General features: G+C 46.9%; 1 protein-coding gene across 1 annotated transcript in view; it reads left to right on the forward strand.

The window, feature by feature from the left end:
• The first annotated feature begins 1,335 nt into the window (after window positions 1-1,335).
• LOC106896324 (PDZ and LIM domain protein 1-like) overlaps window positions 1,336-24,813 on the forward strand; it is a 35,767-nt gene continuing 12,289 nt past the window's right edge. Inside the window, exons 1-3 of the mRNA XM_014956160.1 lie at window positions 1,336-1,488; window positions 2,221-2,372; window positions 15,514-15,598. Coding sequence (XP_014811646.1) covers window positions 1,336-1,488; window positions 2,221-2,372; window positions 15,514-15,598 — 390 coding nt within the window. The remainder of the gene's footprint in view (window positions 1,489-2,220; window positions 2,373-15,513; window positions 15,599-24,813) is intronic.

The following is a 24,813-nucleotide window of genomic DNA, read 5'->3' on the forward strand; positions in this document are numbered from 1 at the left end:
CTGAGGGAAAATGAATCATGGTAATGGTGTGCTGAGCTCAGTGCTCCTCACGGGCCATGGGCAGGGACACCTCCCACCAGACCAGGTTGCTCCAAGTCCCATCCAGCCTGGTCTTGAACCCCTCCAGGGATGGGGCACCACAGCTTCTCTGGGCAACCTGTTCCAGTGTCTCACCACCCTCACAGGAAAGAAGTTCTTCCTGAGATCTGAAATCTCCCCTCTTTCAGTTTAAAACCATTCTCCCTCGTCCTATTGTTACACGTCCCTGATCAAGAGTCCCTCCCCATCTCTCCTGGAGCCCCTTTAGGGACTGGAAGGGGCTCTAAGGTCTCCCTGGAGCCTTCTCTTCTCCAGGCTGAACAACCCCAACTCTCTCAGCCTGTCCTCACAGCAGAGGTGCTCCAGCCCTCTGAGCATCTTTGTTGCCCTCCACTGGACCTGTTCCAAGTGGTCCATGTCCTTCCTCTCTTGGTTTGTAGTCTGCTTACAGCATTAAAGTGGTGAGCAGGCTGACAGGTATTATTCAGTTGACTCATCTGAAGGTCTTTGGGTTAATGTTGAGTACTTTGGCCAACCTGGACATCTGTAAGACACATCTTCCCTCTTCCCTCTTCCGTGAAATCCTGTCCTAGTAGAGGGGTTAAAAAAATCTTGTGATTATTTCCCTTCTGGTTATGAAAATGTCCACCAAAGCTATGAGGGGATGTGCTGAACAGCCTGGGTTTTGGCCCAGGGAGAGCAGTGATAGCAGCTGATGTGTGACACCTCAGGGAGGTGAACATTTCCTGCGGGGGAATGATTTGCCATCCAATCCCACATTAGGAGGATTCTCTAAATCTTGTGAACAGTGTTTATTTATGTCTGACAGCTCTGCTGTGTTTGCTCAGCTGCTTTCCAGCATGCTGAAACCTAGCATGAATGTGTAGAATGAATACCAGTTGCAACGGACTCATAAACGAGGTGTGTCCCAGCTGCAGGGCATGTTTTAATCTGTGCTCATGTTTGGGAGAAGTCCACCCTTCTCATTTCCTCTGCCTATTAAATAATTGATGAAAGCCCACAGTAATTGTTAGGCTCCTTCCACGAGGTCATTAAAACTGCACAAAAATCTTACGTAGCGTTTGCAAAGCCACAAGCAAACGTGACATTTTTCACCCTTCGCCCAGGCAATTGTTTTGGGCCCAAAGAGGTCTCTGTTATGAGGACACCTCATCAGCAGAAGTAGGGGAAAAATGAATGAGCTGTTGAGTTGACTAGCTTGAAAAAGCCAAGTCTTAGCTGGGACCATCTGTTTTTTTCCACAAAGGGGTGTCCTACTGGTAGTGTTGCTGCGTAATGTCTTCTGTCTGGGGTCTCATTGAGATTACCCCAAGCTCTTTGCCATCAGTCATTTCTCAGGCAGAGGACAACACATCTTCAGCAGTGCGGTGGTGTATCCGGGAAGCAAACCACCACGCGTGGAGAGGGAAGGAAGATGTGTATGGCAGGGTGTGGCAAGGTGGGCTGGGGATAATACTTCCACATTTTCAGGAAATATGGTCAAATTGTGATTTAAATATGAAGTTTCTGATGCCTTTCTCCCTGCCAGTCTGTTTGTTAGATCAAGCGCTGCTTTGGGATTGATCTTACTCAAGTCAGCGAGGGTCTGTTGCAACTGTTCCTGGGATAAACCAGATTAAAACTAAAGAAGCAGTCAAAAATCTTGAGCCCAAACCTTTCTTTCAGAAGGAAGCAAATGAGATAGTGATGCAGACAAAGTTGTCTGTGGTTGGCGTTGACTGTATTGCAATGACTTTGATACTCCTTTCTGTCATCTCTGTTTTTAGAGGCTTAGGCTTCCTCAGCACCTTCTGCTTTGGTGAGCACTTCTTTATCTGACAAAGGACATTTGCATTCCATGTGTTCTTGCTCTCTAGCATGAAGCCAATTGCCTTGAGTGAAAATACAATTTCTGCTCTTTACCTGTCATCTCCCCCAGGTTTTCTCTCTGTGGGTGCCAAAACAGAATTCTGCCCCTACTGTTAGTACCAAGAGTATCCAGGAGGCCCAGGTCCAGATAGTAAATTCTCAACAGAAGGCTTGCATCAGTTTTTACCTCCTTGCTTCCAGGTACCAGCAAAGGAAGTCCTGAGCGCTCCAACTGTTTTTCAAATGTTGCTCTGGAAAGCTGCTCCCTGGAAAGTCCATTTATTCTTTTTTGTTGTTGTCATTTTCTCATAGGTGACTCCAGGTAGCAAAGCTGCAATAGCCAACTTGTGTATAGGAGACCAGATCATAGCCATCGATGGGGTGAACACAGACAACATGACGCACCTTGAGGCGCAGAACAAAATCAAGGGGTGTGGAGATGAACTGACTCTGACGGTCAACAGGTACGTGGCTGAGCGAGACCAGGGATGGGGAGAGGGAGGGATGCGTGGTGGGCAGTAGCTGTGTTTTGGTTTGAGAGAAGACCTCTCTGCCTGGTTTATTTAATTTGACCTCTTGGTGCTTTGTCTGGCCAGACACTGGATAGCAAGAGAGATCCGCGTTTCAGCCTTTAATCCTAATGCTGCTTGCATTTGCTGCACTTTGACCCAATCAAAACAACTTTCCCAGTGAGAAATTGGCTGATAATTTGTGGCAGAGGCTGTCAGCCTGTTCTGTGCCTCCCGACAGCAAAAAATCAAAGTCAGGTCTCATGAAAACTTCACTCATAGCGGAGGAGGCATGACCAGAGATGACCTTTCTTCCCGTTGTGCTAATCCAGCAGTTAAAATATATGGTTGTGTGTTGTCCGGGCTACTAATTGCCTAGTTTTTGCCATACACAGAGTGAGAAAGGCTGTACATTTTGGAGCCTCCTGATCAAACAGCACTGACAGTGCAAACAGCAATGACCTGGGCTGCATCAAAGTGCCTGTTAGGCGTCACAGAATGGTATGGGGCTGGAAGGGACCTCTGGAGATCATGTAGTCCAACCCCCCGCCAAAGCAGGTTCACCCAGAGCAGGTTGGACAAGAACATATACAGGGGGTTTGGGAATATCTCCAGAGAAGGAGACTCCACACCCTCTCTGGGCAGCTTGTTCTAAGGCTCTGCCACCCTCACAGGAAAGAAGTTCCTCATGTTCAGACGGAATTTCCTGTGTTACAGCTTGTGCCTGTTACCCCTTTTACCAGGTACCACTGAGAAGAGCGTGGCCCCATCCTCCTGACACCCACCCTTTAGATATTGATCGGCATCGATGAGATCCACTCTCAGCCTTCTCTTGTCCAGGCTGAACAGCCTCAGATCCCTCAGCCTTTCCTCACCAGAGAGATGATCTGTTCCCTTGATCATCTTTGTAGGCCTTTGCTAGACCCTCTCCAGCAGTTCCCTGGCTTTCTTGAAACAGGGAGGCCGGAACTGGTCCCAGTGCTCCAGCTGGGGCCTCCCCAGGGCAGAGCAGAGGGCCAGGATGACCTCCCTGGACCTGCTGGCCACCCTCTTCCTGATGCCCCCCAGGATGCCATTGGCCTTCTTGGCCACAAGGGCACATCGTTGGCTCATGGGTGTCCTATTGTCCACCAGGACTCCCAGGTTCCTCTCTGCAGGGAAAAAAGCCCAGGCAAATAAATATTGTCCTTAGGGATGCACATTCTAAGGAGAAGGTTCTGGGATGATAGAAATTAGGAAACAGAAGCACTTTCTGTCCGCCCTCACGTCTGCAATGATTGTTTGCTCAGCTGCTTTCCAGCATGCTGAAACCTAGCATGAATGTGTAGAATGAATACCAGTTGCAACGGACTCATAAACGAGGTGTGTCCCAGCTGCAGGGCATGTTTTAATCTGTGCTCATGTTTGGGAGAAGTCCACCCTTCTCATTTCCTCTGCCTATTAAATAATTGATGAAAGCCCACAGTAATTGTTAGGCTCCTTCCACGAGGTCATTAAAACTGCACAAAAATCTTACGTAGCGTTTGCAAAGCCACAAGCAAACGTGACATTTTTCACCCTTCGCCCAGGCAATTGTTTTGGGCCCAAAGAGGTCTCTGTTATGAGGACACCTCATCAGCAGAAGTAGGGGAAAAATGAATGAGCTGTTGAGTTGACTAGCTTGAAAAAGCCAAGTCTTAGCTGGGACCATCTGTTTTTTTCCACAAAGGGGTGTCCTACTGGTAGTGTTGCTGCGTAATGTCTTCTGTCTGGGGTCTCATTGAGATTACCCCAAGCTCTTTGCCATCAGTCATTTCTCAAGCAGAGGACAACACATCTTCAGCAGTGTGGTGGTGTATCCGGGAAGCAAACCACCACGCGTGGAGAGGGAAGGAAGATGTGTATGGCAGGGTGTGGCAAGGTGGGCTGGGGATAATACTTCCACATTTTCAGGAAATATGGTCAAATTGTGATTTAAATATGAAGTTTCTGATGCCTTTCTCCCTGCCAGTCTGTTTGTTAGATCAAGCGCTGCTTTGGGATTGATCTTACTCAAGTCAGCGAGGGTCTGTTGCAACTGTTCCTGGGATAAACCAGATTAAAACTAAAGAAGCAGTCAAAAATCTTGAGCCCAAACCTTTCTTTCAGAAGGAAGCAAATGAGATAGTGATGCAGACAAAGGTGTCTGTGGTTGGCGTTGACTGTATTGCAATGACTCTGATACTCCTTTCTGTCACCTCTGTTTTTAGAGGCTCAGGCTTCCTCAACACCTTCTGCTTTGGTGAGCACTACTTTATCTGACAAAGGACATTTGCCTTCCATGTGTTCTTGCTCTCTACCATGAAGCCAATTGCCTTGAGTGAAAATACAATTTCTGCTCTTTACCTGTCGTCTCCCCCAAGTTTTCTCTCTGTGGGTGCCAAAACAGAATTCTGCCCCTACTGTTAGTACCAAGAGTATCCAGGAGGCCCAGGTCCAGATAGTAAATTCTCAACAGAAGGCTTGCATCAGTTTTTACCTCCTTGCTTCCAGGTACCAGCAAAGGAACAATTTCTGCTCTTTACCTGTCGTCTCCCCCAAGTTTTCTCTCTGTGGGTGCCAAAACAGAATTCTGCCCCTAATTTTAATACCAAGACTATCCAAGAGGCCCAGGTCCAGACAGTAAATTCTCAACAGAAAGCTTGCATCAATTTTCACCTCCTTGCTTCCAGGTACCAGCAAAGGAAGTCCTGAGCACTCCAACTGTTTTTCAAATGTTGCTCTGGAAAGCTGCTCCCTGGAAAGTCCATTTATTCTGTTTTGTTGTTGTCATTTTCTCATAGGTGACTCCAGGTAGCAAAGCTGCAATAGCCAACTTGTGTATAGGAGACCAGATCATAGCCATCGATGGGGTGAACACAGACAACATGACGCACCTTGAGGCGCAGAACAAAATCAAGGGGTGTGGAGATGAACTGACTCTGACGGTCAACAGGTACGTGGCTGAGCCAGACCGGGGATGGGGAGAGGGAGGGATGCGTGGTGGGCAGTAGCTGTGTTTTGGTTTGAGAGAAGACCTCTCTGCCTGGTTTATTTAATTTGACCTCTTGGTGCTTTGTCTGGCCAGACACTGGATAGCAAGAGAGATCCGCGTTTCAGCCTTTAATCCTAATGCTGCTTGCATTTGCTGCACTTTGACCCAATCAAAACAACTTTCCCAGTGAGAAATTGGCTGATAATTTGTGGCAGAGGCTGTCAGCCTGTTCTGTGCCTCCCGACAGCAAAAAATCAAAGTCAGGTCTCATGAAAACTTCACTCATAGCGGAGGAGGCATGACCAGAGATGACCTTTCTTCCCGTTGTGCTAATCCAGCAGTTAAAATATATGGTTGTGTGTTGTCCGGGCTACTAATTGCCTAGTTTTTGCCATACACAGAGTGAGAAAGGCTGTACATTTTGGAGCCTCCTGATCAAACAGCACTGACAGTGCAAACAGCAATGACCTGGGCTGCATCAAAGTGCCTGTTAGGCGTCACAGAATGGTATGGGGCTGGAAGGGACCTCTGGAGATCATGTAGTCCAACCCCCCGCCAAAGCAGGTCCACCCAGAGCAGGTTGAACATGAAAATATCCTGGTGGGTTTGGAATGTCTCCAGAAAAAGAGACTCCACCACCTCCCTGGGCAGCCTTTAAGAGAGACTGTATCAGTCTCTCATGAATCTCAGAAAAAAATAAAGGAAGGTGACAGTTCAGCCACAATCTCCGTCATCAGTGTAGAGCACGGGCTGGCTTCAGCCTTCCCACCATCTCGAATTGCAAAGCAGTGGACAGCTTCATTCCTATTTCCCCAGCTGTGCTTTGTTCTTGGGCCATCTTTGTACAGATGGTCTGCTTTCCATTGACTCATTGCTGCTTAAAAGTACTGGGGTGTATTTTTTGGGGGAGTCCTGGGGGTTTAGCTTTCCTCTTGGTTCAAATTGCAGCCATGGGTACCAGCGCTTCTTGAAGTCAGGTGGTTTCTAGTTGCTCTGGCATGAGGTTGTCCTGCAGCTTCTTTCCCCCAGAGCGACTGTACATCAGCTTCATGGTAGATGCAGGGGAAGTACTTTCAGGAGGAGTGCAAAAGCGTGCCTTAAATGACACAGTAGCTGGGTTGTTCAGGGCTTTTCTGTGATAAACAGAAGTCTTTTACTGGAGCTTGGATAATGCCAGGAGATCAGCAGGCATTTCCCAGTTCAGGAAGAAGCGATGGTTCTCGGCCAAAAAAAAGCCTGACAATTCATTGAGGGAATTCACAGAGGGAGGAAGGGAGCACAGTGCAGGCAGTGTGAAGGGGTGGTGAGCATTGGAGCAGCATGTTAGCCCCAGAGTTTCTCATACTGGCCTCTAACTTGGCAGCCTGTAATCTTCCCGCAAATGGGAGTGCTCTTTTTCCTCTCCGAAATAGCCGTCTGCTCCAGTTAGCAAACCAGTGCCATGTGCTTCTGGCTGGGAGGGAGGCAAGGGCTCTCAGCCTGTGGGCAAGCTCACTCTTACAGATCATTGAGTCTGTAAAATGTGTTTGCTAATGTTAATTACAAAGTCGTTAACTTTATAGCTTTTTCATGCATGTTTCCTCGGCCTTGGGTGTAGAAGCTGCCCAGGGAGAGATTTCTAGCTGTGTAAGGCCATGCAGGGACTTGGAGTTAGCACAACCCAACTCTTTTTCAAGACCCTCTTTCAAAAAGGTAGCAAGAATATGTCTCAGATGCTTTTGCTACCACACTGATTGATGAGTTCTGCTGACAAAATGGCCAAGAGTGTCAAGACTGCAAGTGAAAAGCAGTGATCTAACTACTTCTCCACCTCAGGGTTTGATATTACTACCAGTCGCTCTATGTAAAATCCATTTTAGATGATTCTAGGGGACTTTAAGTCTTTGGTCCCCCTTCTGTGGGGGTAAAGTTCTGCTTGGGGAAGAATTGCTTACTTGTTTGGAGATTTAATAGCTGCTAGAGATGTGTTTGTATCAGGCAATACAATACCGCAGAGCACTTTCTCAGAGGAGAAAGCTCTCTCTTAATGCCAAAAGACAGTCATGTGCATCGTGTGGTCTTTCCTGGTTGTACTCTGAGAATATTTTATCCCTAGTGCCCAGATGTCTCCTTCTGCGCCCCCGTTAATTGTGTTGTCCCAAACGTAGCTAGACTCAGTGATCAGAAATGCAACGTGGTCTTTGTTGCTGAGGCTGAAGCCCTTCTTTACTTTGCAGTCTAAGGCCAAGACCTTAAAATGATAGATCTTGAGAAGGAGGCCTTGAGGGGTGACAGATGTTTTGTATGGGTTGGAGGCCATGCTTCATCTTCCTGTTCCAATTTGGGTAGACAAAGTGAGTGAGGAAGGCGGCAGATTATGGGTCAGTGGTCAGTACTCCTCCATGAAGAAGGGAAGAGCATTGCTATGGAGGTGGAGAGGGTGGAAGGCATTTGGGAAAACTGAGTGCCACCTGGCCAAATGGCATGGCTTGGGCTTCCTTGGTGGGCCAAACTCTGTCAGTAAGGCTTGACCTTATAGTCAGTCAGTCAGGAAGGCTGAGGATACAATTGGGTCAGAGCTGGAAGATTTTCATTTGTTGAAGTTGTTCCATAAGTAGTTGGCTGAGTATAAAAGGGAAGGTCATTTGCATTTCAACACCACCAACTTTGGGGTCTGGTCTCCATGCTCTGCAGTTACAGCTTGTTAGCTGAATCTGTTGTACAAAGTAGCCATGGTGCCAAGGACCAGTGGTCTGACAGGGCAGCAGCTCCGTGGGCTGGAGCATCACATACAACCAATGCCCAGGATGTGCCAGGCTTTCTGGAGTGAGAAGGCTTCTAGTCCTTCTTTTCTGCTCACCGTCACAGAGATGTCTTGTGAAAGCATAAATCCTTAGTGATCTTTAATATTTAATGAATTTTAAATGATTATTCATTTAAATGATTTTGTGTGCAAAATGCTCTCAGACCTGCATTCGGGTTGGCAGCAGGGTCATGCCAGGAGGAATTTTAGATATGGGTCTAGGCTCACATGAGGTGTTCCACCAGTGGATCAACAGTGCTGACAATGGGGACTTCATTAGTGACTGTGCTGTGAATCATAGAATTGCCTAGGTTGGAAGGGACCTTTCAGATCATCTAGTCCAACCATCAACCTAACACTGACAAAAACCGTCACTAATCCATATCTCTAAGTGCTATGTCTACCCATCTTTTAAATGCCGCCAGGGATTCGAGAGGAGATTGGGTGGATTCATGGAAGACAAATCTATGAAGGATATTACATGCTGTAGGGGTATTTCTGCTGCAGAAAACCCTTAAGCTGCAAGTAGCTGGAGGATGGGAGAGTATTTTAGGGAAGTATTGCACCGTGCTTCTCTTTGTGCTCTTCTGTGGACCAAAACAAACTTTTAATGTGTGGATGTTCTGCATCTATGCAACCCTCTTCTCTTTTAATGGTCGTAGAGCGGTTAAAATGTCTTCATGTTTGTCTGTACTAATGATTATTTAAGAGAAGTGTAAATGTAGTGAACTGAAAGGACTCGAGCACTTCTGGTAAAGGAAATGCTGTTTGTGCTGTATACTTGATTGTGAGTATCAAGAGCATTCCGATGTTTCCTGTTTCGGTATTTTCCTTAACGATGGTAATGGTCCAAAAATATTTCAGATCAGATTGTAGGCAGGAAATTTAGTCTAACACATGCCACCATTAAAAATGCATCAAATTGCTGGCTAAAAGAAAACGTGCCTGCTCTGCTTTTTCACCCAAAGGTGCAAATCTGTTAGTTTCCTAGGATTTAAAACCCAGCCACAAATTGCTTTCTCTGAATACGCTTTTCAAAGCGGCACTGCCAGGTGCTTTGCTGTTTGATGTGTGAACAGAGTTGGAAAGGTCTGTTTTCTGCCTCAAAAGTGGGTGTTCAACAATGTTGGAATTCCTGCTGAACTTTAGTGTGTGTTGCAGCTCCCCGCTCTTTTCAGAGCCTGTGTTTGTTCGTTCATTTTGTTTTTTGTTTCAGGCTAGAAAGTGCTTTTTGAAATGTAATTCCCAAGAAACCAAAGAAAAGTTTCCACTATTGTCTTCAGCGGTGTAAAATCATGCTCAGCACCACGGTTGTGTGTGATACGGGCAGAAAGTCTGACCTACAGCAGATAAGGTGCTTTGGTCAACTCAAAACCATCTGGTTGCTAAAATGAGAAATTTCACAGGCAGAGCTTTGAGTCTCTCCCATTCGTAGGAAGAAGGAGGTTTTGGATCTTGAGTCTTTGAGAAGAGTTGCTGCTCTGTTTTTGGTTCCCCCCAATTTTTTTCTCATTTATTTTTTCTATTAGGGTGTGTATGTCATTGCACTAACATTTTAGGGTCAAGCAAAACCTCTGTCTGGGCTGCCCCTCTTCCAGGCACACCTCCAATTTTCCTTTAACAGGGGTAAGCAGCAAGATGTGTCCAACAGACTGGAGAAAGCTATCAGCTTCCTCTGGAAACTCAGTGTATTTTGGGAGCGATGCTTGCTCTGATAAAAAGCACTTGAAGAAGGGAAGACTCAGGAGGAAGAAATTCTCCTACCCCAAAATTCACCTGGTAGCCAGAAGATCTGGGTGTCACGGATGTCTGGGGTGATGCTCACGATGAATATGACACACAGCTCTGTGGAGCAGATGTACAAAAGCAGACAAATGTTCATGGCAGCACAGGTGAAAACTTATTTCTCACATAAATGGCTCTCTGCCTGGGGGTTTAGTCGCCCAATGGGTGGTGGAACGGTGCTTGCAGGCAGCCCTGAGCGTGGCAAAGGTAAAGTGTGTATTTATATGGGTTTTTTCAACAAAAGAGAAGTGTTCCTGCAGTGAGTCTGCCCTTCCCTCTATGGCTGGAGGCAGCTTAGGGGTGGTAATAAGAGAAGAATATTTGTGAAAAGGGATTGCGAACATGTCATCTCTTGTTCTGCTGCTACTGTCCTTTTCTTCAGATTTCAAGCTGCTTTTCTGCAGCTGTGCTGCCAGCGTGTAGTGTATTAATGCATCTTTTTTTGTTTGCAAAACAGCCTGCTACTTTGCTAAAAGTGATGCCAGGGAATGAAGCCGTGTCTTTGAAAAGTGCTAGGATCAGGGAAGTCACATCTGCTACCAGCGTGTGTTAAATGCATTATCAGAAAGGATCACGTGTAGATGCTTATGAAGAGAGAGAGAAGTGTGTGTGTGATGTCGTCTGCATTTTATTTGGTAGCTTTTTGCTTGCTCTTGCTTGCTCCATGTGTTCCCCAGTCTCATCTGTGGGGGGACTAGTTCCACAAAGCCACAATAGGCTCGGATTTTTGTTCTAGGAAGCCGGTGGAATCTGTTGACTCATTTAGGTTTGCTTTTTGCTTCCCTGCCAAGAAGAGTTTTCCAGCTCTGTCATCTTACTAATAATTCTTTTGGCCCTGGGAAAAGCCCGATGCTCTGCCTGCATCTATATAAGGCCATGCAGATTGCCTGCACCTCCATGGCTGGTGTGGTGCTCCCAGCCCTCCTGCCTGCGTGCCGGCGGCTTTTACTAGTGATTGGCACCTTCAAAGTCATTTTTGGCAAGTCAAGCTTGGCATTTGTTGTGTTTTTACAGCCTCTTTGGCTGGGCAGAAGTAGTTAATTCTGCAGCTGGCTGGTGGTGAGGCTGAGTGGTTGGGTTTTATCCTTCGTAACTCTGTAATGGAACCTCTTGTGATAAACTTCTGTTGCTGCTTCTGTGTAGCTGGGTTTGCCCTTTTTTGTTTTTAGTGGTTGTGGGAAGAGACACCTGAAATTCAAGGAGCAGAGGGCCATGCGTGAAGAAATGGATTTGAGGGCTCTTGTCCCTAGGAAGTTGTGGCCAGCATTGCTGTTTGAGTTGGCAGTAGCCCGAGTACGGTTTTGCTTGCCAAAGTGGGTATGTCCATTAATGGCTGGTTGCGAAAAGTGACTGCTCGTGTTTAAATCCCAGGGCTGGGTACTTTGCAGCTGTGGTAGCTAAAAGGCTGATTAAAAGGTACCTTCCTGGTAGCCTGAGAGCCCTCGTAGTTAGTTTCTAAGCATTATTAAAATGCCTGTCTAAAACTCTGGGGAGGGTTGAAAGAGGAATTCTTTCGGTTTTTCCTCATTTTCAGCTAGCAAACTTGGTGTTGCGCAAGGAACTTTTCAATCTTTATGAGTTTATTTGCTACTTTGCTATCTCATGTCCGTCCCAGAGTCTGAAATGGGAATGTGAACGTGCCTTTCTTCTTTATGGAGCTTACTCACACAGTTCCTGGCACACAGAATCAGACCCTCATTTTCCAGCTCTGAATTTTCCCTTGAAGCTATGGCCCAGCTCTGCACGCAAAGCATTGATAGCAAAATCTAGGCTCTTGTAATGTTTATATTACACCATGTTCAAGCCAAGCTTCTTGAAAAATGTTGTATTTCGTAAATACCTCTCCAGATTCCTGCCTTGACTTGCATGCAGTTTCCTTCCTCCCCTTCCTACCAGTTCCTCCCCATCCAAACCAGCATCAGAGAAACTTCTTTCTGATCTTGGGTCTTGGTTTCTGCCTGGATGAAACAGCAAATGCACAGCTCATTCCCTGGCCCCCTCTTGGTTGTTCTCTCTCCTGTAGTAAAGAAACAGCGTGGAAATATAAACTGCAAACATGACAAAGTTTGTATATCCATGTGTCTGCAATTAATTTGCTTGGCACTTGATCCCAGGCTTGTTTGAGTGTCATGGCTTTGCCTTCTCTTTCTGCACTGTTTGAGTGTTGTGCTCTTCTGGAGTCTCATTTGAAAGAATATGCATTCGAAACAATATTATAAAAGAAATATTCGTCAGATTAAGCAGGAGTCTGAGATCCTATGGGGATGCCAGAGCCTGCTGGCTTTCACCAAGGGCATGGCAGGATTCCCCAGCAGGCTGTTGGACATCCAGCTCCTCCACCAGTCACCCAAGTTGGGAAAAAGTTCTCCATAAAGCCACTACAGACCTACCCTCAGCAGCCTGCTGTGAACTGAAGGAACCATTGTCAAGGCTGGGTTTGAGCTGTCTACTCTGACACCTCTTCCTTGCTCCATGTAAATATGTTTTCATATCTTATCTATAAGATACAAACACGATGAGTCTAACCAATCCACCCTCCTGTCTGTGCCTTGTGTCCACACTTCCCAGCTTTTTAGAAAAGAGGTCCTTGGCTGGAAGTGGGACACATAAAGTGGACTTTTAGGTGCTATGTTTCTGGCTCCTGCCACACTTCAGGAAAACTGCAGGTGTTGATGCCAGGAATAGAGCCAGGAAACCCTTGCTGAGATCTGGGACCATCGCAGTCCCACCAAAGACCCACAGATGGTGGGTTCTACAGGTGGTGTGGTGGGACGAGGCATGTTCCTTGAAAGCCCTGCTAGGCAAAGCCAGGGGGACAGCAAAGCTGTATCCTCTGTGGCTTTGCTGGGGCCATAAATGGGCTGTTGAGAGTGGCTGAGGGGTTCTGCTGCAGCTGTTGTGAAGACAAAGGGAAGCTTTATCCTGTCATCCATAGAGGGACAACCGTGCGGGCTATTTAACCTTTCTCTTTGCATAACTTTTAAACTGGATTGAAAGTAAAGCCTGGAGTGACCTTGCTGCTTCCATTTATATCCAGTGACAGATCAGAATGGCAGCGGGCTGGGAAACAAACTTGTGCTTTTTGCTTTGCTAATAAATAAGGGAGAAAAATCTGGTCCAAAAAAACCCCATTGGCTGCAGTGGTTGGCCATAGCTGCTTCCCCTACGCTGGAGATCAAGGTGCTCTGTCACCTCAAATGCATGAGGGGTAGTGGGACAAAAGCAAGTGCCTGGGGTCCTGGGAGGAGGTTTCCATTCCGTATTCATATATTGGCCTGCTCTAAGCTTAAGTTTTCAGTCCAAATAAGGCCTTTTGATGCTTCTGAAATGTGGTAATATTAAACTGCGGCAAAAGAAAATGCCACCTCAAGAGTACTTAGGTCACTGCTAGTGAGAGCTGGCGTGGGGATGCCAAGTGTTTAATGCTCTCCGAGCTGCTCTTTCATCTCCAGCCAATGTCCACCTGCTCACAGCCCGCCTGGCAGGGTGTTTGGATTCCACATATTCTGCTGCATCCCCAGTTTTTCCAGAGGAGCTGAAACTTGGTCGCACGTGATCTCCAAACACTTGGAAGGAATGAAGCTTTGCATTGCTCCCCTCCGCAGACAGAGTCTTCAAGTGCAAAATACAGCCCTCCTAGAGATGGCTGTGACTTTGTCAGGATTGATAGCCGTAATCTGGGTAAAATTGCTGGTTCCTCAGGCACCTTGAAGCACAGGTTGCCAGAAGTGAGGAGGGAACAGTAGTGTTAAACTCACCTGTGGTATGTTGTGCATCCAGTGATGGCAGCTGTTGAGACAAGATAATGATCAGATTGGCACAGATTTGATCCCGTGTGGCTGTTACATTCGTATTTGTTAGTCTGTGTGTGCCCCAGCTCGCCAGATGCCAGGATTTGGGTGAGTGTAGGTTGTGGGGTGTCAGCACCGTGGCTGAGCCCGCAGGGTGTAACAGCCTGGAGTCAAAGGTTTACTGTACCTGAGTGCTTGTGGAGAATCACACCTGGTGTGACCTGTATCTTTGTACTTTCCTACGAAAGGAGGTGCAGCACAGCAGACCTCATTCAGGTTTCTTCCGTGTAAAGTTCAGAGTGCAATAGATGCAATAGCAGGTCAATAAAATTTCTCCTCTTCCCTGAGGGAGAATGCTGCCTGCCATCTCCTCCCACTGAGTTACCCTCTGGATAGAAGTCTTAAAATACTATTTATGCAGCAAATGTCTGGGATATATATATATGCATCACAGTTAAGTCTGGGCTGCTTAAAAAATGTTGTGACATTGGAGAGCTTTTAGAGGAATGGTGTAGACCAGATTGAATTTATCGTGGGTAGCTCTACACCCTCTTTCTCCATCCTTGTCATTTTTATAAGCTTTTTTTGTTTTAAAGTTTCTTTCCAGTTATCCAGTTAATTCTCAGCGGAAACACTCCTGTTTTGCTAACTAAGTGCTTAAATTGTAGCTGGCCCTGGACCCACAAATATCTGGGAAGTACATCTATATGCAGTTGCAGATTCTACAAAGGGCTCCTGTCAAAACAGGACATGGTTTTCAAAACTCATCCTGAGAGTTTATCAACCATCTGGTTGCTGCATTATGCAATGCTTAGCATTGACCAACAGTTTTCATTCAGCAGTACTGCAGCCACTCGTTCCCTACTAGGAAAAACTTTGTGAAAAGTGGCATCATTTAGTCCATCTGAGATGCTAACTACTCTCTGTACTTCTGAGAAATGTAGGTAGTGTGTTTCCCACAAAGTATTTCAAGCAAGGCTAAGCACTCTGCTACTTCTTCACCACTTGTTTGCCTGTTGTTCTTTGGGACACAGCAAAACTCCAGAATGACAGTGGTAAAAGCCATTGGTTTCGGTCACAGATCTTGACTTGTGTTTCAGGCTGTTGTCAGTAATTGGGTCAGACCACAGACCAGCAAAGATAATGCAGACTTTCTCTTGGACACGTTATGTCATCTCAGTTCTTAGTCTCATTGCAGACTTGGACCCATTTTTTTCATAATTCTTAAAAGCCTCTGTTTGTTCAGCATGGATACCACTGTGTAAATAAGAAGGGAGTTCTGGATACCCAAAACAAAAAATATTTCTAGCTTATCCAAGGCAGCACAAATTCAAGAACAAAATGTTCTCTGTATCATGAATGCAGACAAGAATTGTTCCTCTTCCTGGCTACCCATAAAAGCTGAAACACGCAGTAATCTGAATTGTCCCATTTAATTTAAGGATTTGCATCTAAGGGGTATCTCCAGCTTCTGCTGCTTGGGTGACCCCCAACTCGTGGAGTTCCAAAGGATAAGCCAGGACAGTCACTGCTGAGATCCTATCTCTCTCCGAGGACCTCGTACAACATAATTAAGTCATCCAAGTTACATGCCTAAAATGAGACTGTCTAGATTCCTCCTGATGTGCATTGTACATACAGAAGTGTTTCCAGCTGGTGAACTTCAAGTCTTTTAATAACAGTGATGATGCTCAGTGACGAAAGTAGATTAACTATTAAAAAAAAAATTATATCTGTGTGTTGCAGAACAGAGACAAAAGTCTGGTCACCACTTGTAAATGAGGAGGGAAAGACGCATCCGTACAAGATGAATCTGGCCTCTCAGCCGCAGGTGAGTAGTTATCTGCATGCTCTTCTTCCTGCCTACTCCTGTCCGACTTTGGAGCAGTTTCTGGCCCAATCCTCCAAGGAGCTGAGCGTGTGTCACTCCGTTGGTGGCACTGGGGACAGCGCGTGCCCCATACCTCCTAGAAATCACGCAGTCCTCGGAATCCTTGAGAGACAGACTCCCTCCCTCGTGGTCGGAAGGCCAAGGAGAGCTGGTCGGATGCCTTGCCAAGGGTAAGCTGCTTTGATCTGAGGTGTTGTCTCCTGCCATCTGCATGCTCGCACCTACCAAAGGGCACAGAAGGCACTATAGAGGTGTGGCTTAATAGATCATTGCTAGCCTTGTTAAGCCTTTTGATTTTCATGGGTAAGAGGGGAGGAAAATGATTCATTCTTAGTATTTTCCGTTGGGGCTCTTCTTGGTCTGTTTTTTCCTCTTACTAGCTGTGAAGAAAGTGGAAGAGAAGTGCACCAGCCTTTTATATTTTAATCTGTGGGGCAGATCTTATAGCCTCTGTCTAAGAGGTTGGTTTTGTGACCTTTTGGTAGCTTCGCTTCACTGGTCTGCTGCCTCTGTCAAGTAAAGGTAGTAATAAGTGACCTATACCTGAGCTAGGTTTAGGGGATTGTCCTGCACAAATCTACAATAACTGCACTAAAATCAGTGGCATTTCTCCAGGTTTTCACCAGGGCAGTGGCATGGATTCTGGCCCCAGCACACAACCCGTGCGAGCCTTTCTAGCAAAATAAGCAGAGATAAAACCAGTTTGACTCTGCAATTAATTAAGTGCTAATGCGTCTGTTTGGGTTGGAAAGGACCCGAACCTAAAGTAGCACATGTGCAGCAACACCCTGGCCAGACCTTGGCCTGGGATCTGTCCGTGTTCCCTCTCACGCCAGGCTGCTGTGTGTTGCTTGGCTCCAGAGCGTGGTGCGGCATTCTCCAGGTATTTCGTAACTCAGCCAAGGCACAGCCTGGGACCCAGGCATTTGGACTCGGGTTGGGATTAGGCCATGGCATGACACCTCCCTGGGACACTGTTGAGCTGAGATCTAATCTGTCTTCTGCCTTCTAAGCTCTGGAGATGTTCTGCTGCAAACCTTGAGACTTGGGGCTATCCCTCGCCAAAGGAGGGGGAACAGAGTCTGCACTGATGCTTTGCTGCAAGAGGGGCTATTAACTTGACCACTGCTGGTCAAGTACTAAACATAGTCTGTTTTAATTAACTGATGCCACCTCTGACTTAAACTCCTTTGCTATGGCAGTTTTAACCCTAATCAATGGCTGTTCTTTAGTCAGCTGCCCTTCAGGTGGAGTGTTTGTATGTGAGTCTGGCCCCTGGACTGGTTCAGGGAGCCTCCTGCAACTCTGTAAGAAACACGAGTGAGAGGGACTAACCTTAATTCTAGTCTTGGACTTACAAGTCATGCCCTGCTTTCTAAAATCCCAGTAAAGGACATCATGAAGGTCAGACAGTGGAGGATTCAGCAATAATCCTGGCAATGGAGCACATCATCCTCCTAAACCATAGCCTTAGTCCTAATCCTTGTTCTAGCTCTGGCCATCATGTAGCTATCCCGATCCTGCCAGTTCCTATGCGTGGCACAACTGAATTTGTTGATACCAACCTGTAACTGACTTTTGCAGGAGAATTTGGTGAGAAACTGGCTGCAGAGAGGTTCCTTTTACAAACTTATGTCTGAGCAGTGACCCATGTCCTAATCTTGCGCTAGGAACCAACTGTTGCCTGAAAACTAGGCTTTTACCCCTTTGTGATGGCTGATACTGAAGAGTTTTATTTCCTGGTGTAGAAGGATCATTCAGGCTCTCAGAGAAGTCTTGCCTTTCTTCTTCCCTAAAAATGAAGCCAATTAAGTCATTTGCAGGTGCCTGTGTGAGTGGGGCTTGTTGCTGTTCAGAGGACAGGGCTTTCCTTTAAAGGGCTTTGCCTGCCATGTACTCAAACAGAGGAATTCAGCAGTGTGAGGGAAGATGTATCATATCTCCAAACCACAAACTCCCATTTACTCTTCCTGCTTAACAGTCCCTGAACATCCCAGTCCGCTGTGCCAAAGAAAAGTGTCATGAACACCATCAAGTTTTAAGGTTTGGTTTTCTTTTTGTTGGTGGGTTGGTTTTTTTTTTTTTTTTGTATGTTTGTTTGTGGAAGCGCACACCCGTTTCCTTTTTCAGTAGCTGACTGCAGCAAGTAAGGTTTGTGGTGAGGTCTGTCTGCTTGGAGCATGAAGTCAGCAGAGCCTGCTGGCTCCTGCCACAGCCATGGCAAGCCATCAGCCCAGTCACTCTGGGACCGTGTCTCTGCAGCGTCACCAGAGCTTTCAGGCAGCAGAAGATGCTGTGTGTATATATCCCAGCATGGCAAAGGGCTATGAATTTCACCACAAAGATGCTGATCTCATTTTTATAACGGGGTTGGTGGAAGTTGTGAGTAGAGCCCAGTCTTCGAAGGCAGCCCTGTCTGAGCTGTTCAGGTTTTTTTTAACTCGCTCGCCAGTGAAAACAATGTATTTGCTTTCCTTGGCACCAGTCTCGTGCAGAACACTTATTAATTCACTTACCAAAGAAAACAGGACATAACTCAGTCCAAGTGGTTCATTTAAGCCCTGATCCAGGGTTCCTCTGAAGATGTTTCTTGCTGGTTTTGCACAGAGCCCTTTGAATGCAGAAATATAATCATACATGTGAATAGACTTGTTTCAGGTTAAAAAAAAAATTAGGCTTAAAAACTTTTGCTGTAGAAATTGGACTGCAATTATTCTAATAAGTTTCCACCTTTCTTAAAACTAGGTAGTTTGATGTTGCCTCTCCTACCTTCAGTATCTTAACTGGAAGTTCTCACAGCACTTGTCCACCTTCTTTTCCTCTTCCCGTTTTATCGGTGCAGTTAAATAACTAGATCTTTGCGAAAGATCTTGTGAAAGAAATTAATGTTCAGTTTGTCTCAAGAACTGCATGACTAGCTACTTATTTTAAGATCACTGCGTACACATTCTTTAACCCATTTGAAATAGACTATTTGTTTACTTCTGTAATCCTTTTGGAGGCTGATACTTGGTGAAATGCTGCGTCCTCCTGCTGAAGTATTTTCCCTTACTTGGAATGCAAGTTCAAGATACTTTTATGTGCCTTTGGAAAATAAAAAGGCATTCCACAACCTCCCATGCATTCCCCGAAGTCCTGAATCCCAAGACTGACTTCACTGTCTAAGCTGACCTTTGCTCATGAAAGAGCTGCAGCCTTATTATTATTTCATTACCATTATCTTTATCCTTCTAAATTAATTTAAACTGAGGCAAGAGTGATGACAAAATCACATTGTGGCAAAAGGTGTGGCTTGTTAGTGGTGATGGCTCAGCGGCTGAGCCAGCTTTGTTTTGGGTGTGACCATGGCAACCTTTGGGGAAGGAAATGACAGAGCCGTTTTAGTATATTTACTCAATTATTTCACTTGCACTTCTCACCCAGATCCTAAGAGCGATCGCTCGGTGACATTTTCCCACCGAGAGCTTTTCCTCACCACAGCGGGAAAGATGTAAAATAACACGTCTGCCTTTCCCTTCTACTTAATGTTTCTGAGGAAAAGCGATGGCAGCAAGAGAGGACAAATTACTTTGTGACTCAGGTAACTTTAATGCTTGTGACACTGAGCAGAAACCAGCATAATTTTCAGGCTCTCTGGTGACCCTGGGCCAGGCATTAAGCTCCAAACCCATGCACTGGTTGTGCATGGCTGTATTTCCCCTTGGTAAAATGAACAATGAAAACTCTTTATCCCTCAGAGTGTGCCATGTCTTGTCAGACCTGGGCTCTGTGGGAAAAGGTTTGTCTGTTTTTTGGTTTTGTTTTTTTTTTCTCCACCCTGTATTTGTAGGACATTGAGGTCAAGAGGGCCTAGGTCTCTGAGCTGAGTGAGCTCACGTCAGAAGTGAGCTGAGAGACCAGCTTTGAGGGCAGCCAACATCAGGACCATCTCCAAAAAAGCTTGTCCAGCTGCCTGAAGGCCACATACCCCATTTGCAGCGAGGCCTAAGTATTGATGTCACCCCTCAAGAATGTCAGGGAAAGCTTGTGGTTTGAGATGGGTAGATCAGCTCTTTTTAACCACAGAAGATACGGGCTTTCAAACATGAGGATGTTTTGGCTTGTTGGTTTTTGTTTTTTTGTTTTTAAATGAGAAATGACCTCCAGACATGCAGCCGGAGGAGCTCTGGAGGTGAATCATGTTATTTGTGGGATGACAATGACGGACAGCCACTTCTGTCTTCCCAAGGCTTCTTGAGAGTGCCTGCCCTGTCCTCCTGGTCCTCGCAGGGTGATGTCATTGTTTCCATCTTGTGTATTTTATCTCCCTGGATACGGAGAAAAGCAGGGGCTATAGAAACTGGGTGTGTGGCTGGCTTGGCCTTTGATAAGGCCGTGCGTGTGTGGGCAACGCGTGAAGCAATAGGTATATAAAGTAACACCACGGCTTTTTCAGACAAGGGAACTGCGCTGGCGTATCATGACCTGCTGTTTTTGGTTAAAAGGCGTTACTGCATGGATGTGGAATGTGTCGAGGGAGGTGGGGGCAAGAGGATGTGGGAAGCTGGCCTTGTTGCTTTACACCCCCCTACCATAACAAAAACCCCGAACCCTTCCTAATTTCTAATCAGATTTCAAAGCATTGCAAAAGATCTTTCCATAGCTGAAAAACCCCAAACAATAACAGAGGGAGAGGTGAAAGTAAAGGCACTTCTTAACGCTTGTGATCGCAGCTGGGGAAACGTAGCATGGGGTAGAGTTTGCCATGAAGATGTCTTCTTCTGAGCTGTTGCCACATGTCTGGCACCAGCAGCTTTCCCACAGCATGGCCTTGGCTCCCCGGGCGGCTTCCCGAGGGCAAGGATGGAGCCAGGGGTGGGTTTTGGCTGCTGGTCTCCCCTCTCCTTCCCCGCCTGCGGGACTGGAGCGTTCTCCTTCCCTGAGGTTTGGTCAGGGGCCCGTTTTCTTGGAGCTGAGTAAACATTTATGCCGAGAAATGTTTAATCTTGTTTCCTCTTGGCGTGGCTCTCGAGGTGCGCAATCCAGGACTGGCCGCCCCCGGGCTCTGACTCGGGACTCAAAAACCATCCCGTGTTTCTGGGGCCCGGTGGGGCAGCGGGTTTCACTGGCTCCTTCGAGGGCCTTTCCATTCTCCCTGCAACTCCAGAGCCTGGGTGCTGATTATTTTTTTCTTGTTTTAATTTGTACCATAAGGTTGGAATGAATCCCCTGACTCTGAGGGCTGGAGGCTCAGGAAATCGCTATGGTGGCCAGTCTTGAAATCACAACTCTGCACCTGAAATAAGGTTTCGGTAGCTTCAAGCAGCTCCCTCCTTACTCCATACTTGACCTGCAGTTCCTCTGGGTCTGGGGAGGTGGCCCAGGAAGGGGCAAGCAGGGGAGCGGGACAGTAGCCAGCAGCCCTGAGGCCCTAGCCCTGCCCAGCTGCCTCCAGGCCATGCTGTGGGGAGAGGAGCGCCTGACCCCTCACGCCTTGGTTTATTCGGGAGGTACAAAAAGCCTCCAGGTTTTTCCTGTTTCTGGATGTGGTGAGGTCAGTGCAGCCGGGGTGGCCTTGGCCACGTCACCGTGTGGCAGATGGGACACAAGAGCCCACCCTCGCCCTGGGCTGCCCCTGGGCTGCCCGAGGACACCTGGGGTTATGGAGGCGTCTGGGTGGCTTTGTGCTGCTGGTGCCTGGGATGTGCCCCAGCTCGGCAGATGGAGGTGGTGGCTCATCCTGGGCTGTCTGCCCATCTGTCTGCCTCCCTCCCTGACAGCTGGGAATTTCCCTGGAGTCTGGCTCCCCGATTCTCCAGAAGAGCGGGTCCCATGGTGGTAGCCACGTCCATCTCTGGTGCGTGGTGGGGAGGAAGCAGCCGCCCACACGGCGAGACGCCGGCCGGCCCCCGCCATGGAGGTGAGGGCTGAGGCAGCTGTGGGGCTTTCACAGGCTGGCCTTCAGCATCGCCGAGCGTGGCCTGGCGCGAGCGGGACGAAAGGGAGGAAGGGGCCATTGTTTTCCCAGATAATTCCCCCATGACGCAGCCTGCAGCCGGTGCGATAGGAAGTGCTGATCCATTTCCTGCCCCGGCACAGGGACATTTTCCCCTGTCCCCACTGCCTGGCACCATGGCTGTGGCTGGCAGCTCCCTGCCGGGAGGGCTGGGGTGATGGCAAAAGCCCCTGGGCACCCAGGTGGAAGGGCCGCTGTGCAGCACTTGCAATGTCCCCATCTTCCCCCAAAGAGGGCTGCTGCCACCAACGGCCAGCACCCAGAAGACCCAGTTGGCGGGAGACCTGAGTATTTGACCTGGCGCTGGGGTCCTACAAGCCTTGTTTGTCCTTGGGATTGGGAAGTAGCTTTTTCCCTAGGAAGGGGGGATTTGCACTTAGTGCCTGCAGGGCTCTGGAGCATGTGGGATCATGCTCCAAAGCCACTTGGAGCTTATTCATAGAATCGTAGAATGGTTTGGGTTGGAAGGGACCTTAAAGTTCCAACCCCCCTGCCCTGGGCTGGGACACCTCCCACCAGACCAGGTTGCTCCAGTATTAAGTCAGAGACTCTGACATAAACACATGATTCCAGGAGCTGGGGCTTTAACAAAATTGCTGCACAGCACAGGATTTAGAGTGGCAGTTCTGGCAAATCCCTGGGTAAATACATTTGACAGTGAGAACACATTGTCTTTTGGTCTTGAGGTCGCTACATGAAAGCACTTGTTCTTTGCAAATTCCTTCTACAGCTCAAGCAGAAAGAGCAGCACGGCATGACAGGAAGCGCTGGAGAATTTGGATTATCCAAATGCCCTTTATAATATTATTGCTCTCATACTATTTGACTATAGACTCTCAGGTTATATATCTTCTATGCTGTTCTCCAGATGGGATTTTTTCTAATCTAATCTTCAGACACCACCTTTTGCACCGATATCTCTATTTAACCTGTTATAAAATCCCTTATAGTCAGTGGACTTTATCCACATGAACACTACTACAGATGGCCTGATACTTTTAAAAGCTTAATTTATGGTCTCGGATGTTATCACACAGCAGAACTCCTACCGGGTGGCCAAAAGTGGGCCAAAATCTCCTATGTGGATTCTGTGCCTGAGCACATGTTGCAGTTCTCAGCATCAAGGTACTAATGTGATTTCAGTCTCTTCCATCTGGCTGTCTATTTTCTCAGCACTTGTAGGAGCTTAAACATCCTTGAGGCTTCCATCACTGTCAGACTGATTTGGGCTTGGCTGACAGATTCAAAAGTCTTTGGTGGGGGTGGCAACGTGCCCATGTGCACGTGGAATATGTAATTGAGACGCCTTACTTGGGAAAACAGATTTTTTTTTTTTAAATGCCCTGAATTACTTCCCTTTTTGTAATTCTGGGTTGGTACTTCCATATTTCCTCAATATAGATTGTGACATGATTAAACTTTGAACCTACTTGACCTAACAGTATAACCCCCTTTAGCCTAAAACTTCTGCCTCTGTCTTTCTTTAAAAGAACTCTTTGTATTCACGTCTGAAACTCTCTCCTACTTGTGGCCTCCCAATGGTGGGCTAACATGTGTGTTTAATGCTGATATAAGATCACTGATAGTTTTCCCTATGGTGTGATATAGAGGCTGAAGTAATGATTTTTTTATTTTTTTTTTGCTAAAATCCACAGTTTCTGCCCTGGGAAAGACTATTTTTATAAGCACTGTTATGTGCTTTGAATGAGATTGTAACAAAGGGAGATTAGCTAATTACTCCAGGGTCTTTCTTCCTTTGGTGTGTGGGAAAGCTCTGTGGCTGGCTTCCACGGCCAGAAAGCTGTGGGAGAGCAGTCCCACCACCCCACACCTGAACGTCTGGCGCTGCCCCACTGATTGCAAATGACTTGTGTCTCCTGAGCGCGTTTGGATCCACGCCGCTCCTCTCCGAGGGACCCTGTGCTGTGCCTGGTGCCATAAATAGCATTTGAAGTGCCACGAAGCGAGATGACTCCCATCTGTCAGTCTGGGAACGCTCGCCAACTGCCCAAGGAAATCTGGGGACGTAAAAGCGATTTTAAAGGAAAAAAAAAAAAAATCTGTAGGGGAATTTAGTCATCCTTGTTTCTAGTGAGTGTTTATCCTGTAACTATAGCTCTATCAAATAAATGCCCTGAGATGTTCAGAGGGCAGCGAAGGCTCCCTTCATTGCTCTACGGAGTGGGAACCGGTTGTGTTAATTAGCACTGGGAACTATGGGCCCAGAATATTAAGAAGAGCCCCGTTTCATCCTGTGCCATTGGGCGTTAGCCCTCTGGTGAAGCCATTCCCAATCTCTATAGCCAGCTGAAACATTTCAAAACGCACATTTTGGTGCCTTCTCTCTGCCCTGGATATTTCAGCCACCTCTGTGAATGCTAGTCCTTTCTTCTCCCTGCTCTGACGAGGCCCCGTTGGACACACTCTTTGCTTTGGTCAAGCATCTTTTCTGGGGAGAAATAAGCCCTGGATGTTGTTCTCTCTGCCCCAAAGCTGCTAATTCGTGCTGAACTAGTGATGAGGCTTAGAAATTTCCCCATTTTTGTTAAAGCTGCTTGTGATTCAGTCTTACCTCATGTCTTATTTAACTTGGATTTGGCCCCTTTCTTATTAAATTTTAGCAGTGTTTCTATGTATCACTAATACCTCTGGAAACCTTCAGTTTGCAGCTAACCCACAATGTCTGGGTGATATCTTGTACTTTTGGCACTGAAGAGCCTCTGGCATTTAGCTGTCACTCTCTATGGACAGTCTTTTGTATTAGCAAGGGTCATCTTCCCACCTTTATTGTGGGAATTTCTTGTCCAGAAAGTCCAAAGTTGTTCATTGCAGACAGCAGCTGCGAACCCCAGTCTTAGCTGAAGGAGCAGACTTGCTCCAGGGTGTTTGTGGTAATGACAAAGCCCTTCTTTTTGGGTTACCCTAACAAAAAGCTAAACTTTCAGATGTCATTGGAGAGTGCTCCTCTTTCTGCCCCTTGTCTTCACTTTTCCATAGAAGTCATCCCTGCTTTCAGGAATTGCAGGGAATGCTTGTGTTAATTAGCGTGTGGCAGCTTGAGCTAATGGCTCTGCAAGTGTTTCTGAGCTCTTATGTTCCCGGCACGTTAATTCTGAAGCATCCTGAAGGTCAGCCTGAAGCCATCCAGGTGCCCTCATGA

This window comes from Calidris pugnax, unplaced genomic scaffold (assembly GCF_001431845.1).
Source record: "Calidris pugnax isolate Ruff unplaced genomic scaffold, ASM143184v1 scaffold196, whole genome shotgun sequence".
Taxonomy (NCBI): domain Eukaryota; kingdom Metazoa; phylum Chordata; class Aves; order Charadriiformes; family Scolopacidae; genus Calidris; species Calidris pugnax.